Here is a 5,000-nt window from a genome sequence, read left to right as displayed (position 1 = left end):
TGTGTGTTCCTCCTTCCTCAGCAGTGTGTCCTGACAAAGAGCCGGGTCTGCAGCCCTGGACCCCGGGCCACAGCGAGGCTCATCGCGTTACCATCGGTTACGGACGCAGAGTCCTCCTCACCAGCTCAGCCACTGTCCACTCTATTGAGATCCTCAACGGAGGTACGATACCTACCTTTACTTGTTCTTGTTCTCTTGTTCTTGTTGTTCTTCTTCTCCTTCTTGTTCTTGTTCTTCTTCCTCTTCTTCTTTTTCTTTGTTTTGTTTTTCCTCCTCCTCTTTTTGATATCCCTCCTCATCTCTGTCCACTCCTTCAGCACACTTCTTCTTCTTCTTCTTCTTCTTCTTCTTCTTCTTCTTCTTCTTCTTCTTCTTCTTCTTCTTCTTCTTCTTCTTCTCCTTCTTTGTTTTGTTTTTCCTCCTGTTCTTTTTGATATCCCTCCTCATCTCTGACCCCTCCTTCATCACACTTCTTCTTTCTTTTTCTTCTTCTTATTTATTGTTTTTCCTCCTCTTCTTTTTGATAACCCTCCTCTTCTCTCACCGCTCCTTCATCACTTCTATTATCTTCTTCTCTTCCTTTCACTTCCTCTCCTCTCCTCTTTTCCTCTTCTCCTCTCTCCTCTCTACTCACTGTTAAGCTGCCAAGGGGATTTATCTGTTCGCATTAGCGCTGCTCTGCCATGTCCCCCCCCCTCTCCCCTCCCTCTCCCTCCCTCCCTTCTCCTCCCTTCGCCACCCTCCTCCACCATCCCGCGCCACCCCGGCGTGGTCGGCCTGCCAAACGCTGCTTTGAATCAAAGTGCAGATCACTCATCCCAACATCACCTCAGGCTGCTCTTACACACGTCAGGAGGATTTCCCCGCCGCCAGGCGCTGAACACTCGTAAACGAAGAGAGAGAGAGTGTGATAGAAAGATAGGGAGAGCGAGAGAGAGAGAGAGAAGGGGGGAGAGAGAGAGAGGCAGACTGACAGACTAGCTAGACAAACAGACAGAGACAGACGAAAGGGAAGAGAGAGAAAGTGTAGGTGGAAGAACAAGCAAGAGAAATTGAGATGAGGGATGAGAGAGAGGGGAAGAAAGACAGAGACAAACAGAGATAGAGACAGAGAAATGGAGAGGGAGAGAGAAGGAGAAAGAGAAAGAGAGAGACGGAGATGTAAGCAGAAATAGAGAGAGGAAAACAGAAAACGAACGAGAACGACTGAGAGAATTAATGCCTTAGTGCTCGGGTGACGGTAGTCAGCAAGAACACGGCCCCCATAAAAGGACAAAAAATGGGAGTCTGGAGATGCTGTTTCGATTGCATGAAAAGCACAGGTCGACAAGCGTTCTCCCCGGCCTGGAGACTCGTGTCTGGTTGTGTCATGGGAGCATTCTCACTTCTCCGTCTGCATATTCTCACTCCTCTGTCTGTCTGCAGGAAAGCTGGTAATTGCCATCCTTCATCCTTTAGGGACCGCAATGCCTTAGGGCCTCAGGGCTGTTTTGTGCTGTCCCTGACTATTTCTATCTGTTAATTTATGGTTTGCTGCAGTTTGCTGTCCCATGTTTTAGATCAATAATGGCCAAATAAATTCATTCATTCATTCATTCATTCATTCATTCATTCATTCATTCATTCATTCATTCATTCATTCATTCATTCATTCGTTCATTCATCCCATCCTGCTGAAAATGCTACAACTGTTTGCCCAGCCTGGCCCTTTTTTTTACAGATGCATGTTTTTCGGCTTTTATTTGGACAGGATAGTTAGTGAGAGAGACATGAGACGAGCAGGAAAGAGATGAGGGAAGTATCAGAACAACCTCCAACTGGACTAGAATTTGCCTCTCCAGGTATACGTACTGTATATGGTATGGCACCCTAGCCGACCGAGACATGGCGCCCCTCACTATCCTTTTTTTGGGGGGCTTTTTGGGCCTTTCTTTCTGATAGGACAGTGAAGAGTGACAGGAAGTGAGTGTGGAGAGAGAGATGAGGTAGGGTTGGGAAATGACCCAGGCCGGATTCGAACCTGGTTGCCCCTGGGCATGCAAGGCCAGCGCCCTTCACTCTTCTTTCTGCATGTTTTCACTTTCTGTCCGCAGGAAAGCTTGTAATTGCCGACACAGGCCGTCCTATCCTGCTGAGGGCCAAGCACATCCTGATCGGGAGCAGAGGAGAGCTGCACATCGGGAGCCCTGAGTGCCCTTATAAAGGCAACCTCACCATATCCCTCTTCGGAAGGTAACACAAACAACCGGCGTTAATTAGCCGGAGCCAGATGGCGCGAGTGATGGCGGGTTCTCTCTCTATAATTTATCATGTCATAACACTGACCTCTCTTGCTGTCTTTCTCTCTCTCTCCCTCTCTCTCTCTTTCTCTCTCTCTCTATCTCTCTATCCTACCATCTCTCTGATGCTGAGCAGAGCCGACGATGCTGACATTGAGCACAGCTACTTTGGGCGAAAGTACATCGGCGTCGGCACGGGGGGCACGCTGGAGGTGCACGGTGCCAAGAAGCTGTCCTGGACCTTCCTCAACAAGACACTGGCCCCTGGCGAGGGCAACGACAACAGCTACCACTTCGAGAGGGGCTGGGGGAACAGGGGCATCATCGTCCATGTTATCGACCCCAGCACGGGCAACGTGCTGCACAACGACAGGTGGGTGCATGAAGAGCCGCTGACAGCTTTCGTTGCTGGGCCCAGGACAAAATCATCTGAAAGGACCCCCTACCAGATACACACAATGTACAATGTACACAGGCCCTTTATTGTACTGGGCCCTTTATTTCCCGTGGCCCGGGACAGCATACCCCTTTGTCCTCTCCTGTCGGTAGGCCTGGGTGCATGTGTCTGCCACTGTCACAACTGTCATTAGTTGCACTGATTTTCAACCTTCTTAGAGCCAACATACACTTTTTTTAATGAAAAAAAATATCTCAAGGAAGACCACTAATTGAAAATTTCTGTGGCTTATATTAATTAGACGAAGACATTTTTATCCAAGTGTCTTGAATGGGGCCCAAGGAAATACAAAGGAAAAGGTCATATAACAAATTAAAAGCCGTGTTTTTAGACCAATTAGGGGCAATGGAATACTGTAACTTCCCAAGTCACAAAGGACGGTCCCTCATGACATTCAGCAGTGGTTAGAAAATATTGGTTCATAGTATTTTTTTTAAAAGATATTTTTATGGGCTTTTATTTCAGATAGGATAGTGAAGGTGCGACAGGAAGTGAGTGTGGAGAGAGATGGGGTAGGGTTGGGAAATGACCCCGCCCGGACTCGAACCGGGGTCCCCATGGGCATGCAAGCCCAAGTGTGGGGGGCTTAGCGCGCTGCGCCACAGCGCCCCCCTGGTTTATAGTATTGTAGCACCGAGGCCCCTGGAGTGGACTTTGTGTATGTGTTTCCCCGTAGGGTTCCCTCTCTGTCTATCTGTAGTGTATGTGTGAAAGGTGAATGTGTGTGAATGTGTGTGTATCTGTGCGCGTGAATGTTGTTCCCCACTCCCTCGTGTGTCTTCTAGTGTTGTGTGTTTGCCAATCAGTTTTGGGGTGGGTTTTGATTTGGGGGGAGGTGTTCGGCGGGAATAATTAAGGAATTAGATAGGATGGGTATAAGGGGCGGGGCTATCGATGAGGAATCAATAACGTTCACTAACTTGTAACCAGAGCTGAGGAGAACTTGATTAAGGGCAGACGAGTGACAGTGTGGGTGCGAGTTTATTTAGTGTTTAGTGTAGTGTTTGTTGTTTTCCTTTTGCCCATTTTACTCTGTGAGAGGGCAGAGAAATAAAAAGAAACTGATTACTCATAATTGCATCTGCTGCCTCCGTCATCTCTCTGAAGTGGCTAACGTTCGGCGCTACAGCAGTGTTTCCCAACCTTTTTTGTCTCGCGTACCCCCTAAACATCTTTGTTGTGCCTTGAGTACCCCCTAATTCATGTTTTATATCGCTTTCCCTGTCCCGATGTGACTGCTCCATACATTTGTTGCAAGTACCCCCTGCAGTGTGCTCGCGTACCCCTAGTGGTACACGTACCCCTGGTTGGGAAACACTGCGCTACAGTATCATTATTGTTATGTAATAACGTGAAATGATAATGATGATGAGTATGATGATGATGATTGCTATTATTTTGCTATTATTATTAGGGACGTGTCAGATAGCACTGTTATTCAAAAATATAGATGATGATGATGATGACGATGATGATGATGATGATGATGATGATGATGATGATGATGAAGTATTGTTAGTATTTTTCTGTTGTTATTATTTTCATGATCTTGGCTGAGAAGGCTCCTTCATGTCTTATCTAGTGAATGAATGGATGGCTGGTTGGAATAGGAAAACAACAGATTGGAGACGAGATACAAAAACACATTTTCCTTCCTATTCATGAGCAGTTTGTTTTGCTTTGTTTTGCTTTGAAAACGGGATAACAACCCCAAACTATCAATCTTGCCCGGCAACGTGTGTTTACGTGCTTCAGAAGATTTGTATGTTTTTCGCTGAATGAGCAGAAGTGATTCATGCCTCTACCGTTGTCTTTTGTGGTCACCTTAAAAGTTCTTGTGGTTCCCCTAACTTTGTTTTGACAGCAGTTATAATGATTTACAGTACAGAAGAAGATGGGGGATGGGGGATGAGGGTAGACGTGGTGTGTGTGTGTGTGCATGTGTGTGTGTGCGTGTGTGCGTGTGCGTGTGCGTGTGTGTGTGTATGTTTGTGCGTGTGCGTGTGCGTGTGCGTGTGCGTGCGTGCGTGCGTGTGTGCGTGTGCGTGTGTGTGTGTGTGTGTGTGTGTGTGTGTGTGTGTGTGTACGCAGGTGTGTCCTCCACAAATATGATACCTACCAACCACAGACGTTTTAATGATTTAGCCATTGGGCATAGTGGTGGTGGTGGTGGTTGTGGTGGTGATGGGAGGGGATGGGGGTTGCTGGTAGTTTCTCCTCCACAGGATCCATACATGTGTATCTACTGAACCACAGCAGTTATA

General features: G+C 47.2%; 1 protein-coding gene across 2 annotated transcripts in view; it reads left to right on the top strand.

Annotated features, from left to right (window-relative positions):
- cemip (cell migration inducing hyaluronidase 1) overlaps window positions 1-5,000 on the top strand; it is a 148,622-nt gene that overhangs the window by 60,108 nt on the left and 83,514 nt on the right. Inside the window, exons 3-5 of one of the 2 annotated variants that reach the window (XM_063189030.1) lie at window positions 25-162; window positions 2,094-2,232; window positions 2,416-2,652. In XM_063189030.1, coding sequence (XP_063045100.1) covers window positions 25-162; window positions 2,094-2,232; window positions 2,416-2,652 — 514 coding nt within the window. Of the gene's footprint in view, window positions 1-21; window positions 163-2,093; window positions 2,233-2,415; window positions 2,653-5,000 lie in introns of both variants that reach the window. The other variant, XM_063189029.1, reaches the window with a different exon arrangement.

Source organism: Engraulis encrasicolus, chromosome 22 (assembly GCF_034702125.1).
Source record: "Engraulis encrasicolus isolate BLACKSEA-1 chromosome 22, IST_EnEncr_1.0, whole genome shotgun sequence".
Classification (NCBI taxonomy): Eukaryota; Metazoa; Chordata; class Actinopteri; order Clupeiformes; family Engraulidae; genus Engraulis; species Engraulis encrasicolus.
The sequence above is the reverse complement of the archived record's forward strand: the minus strand, read 5'-3'. Positions and strand labels throughout refer to the sequence as shown.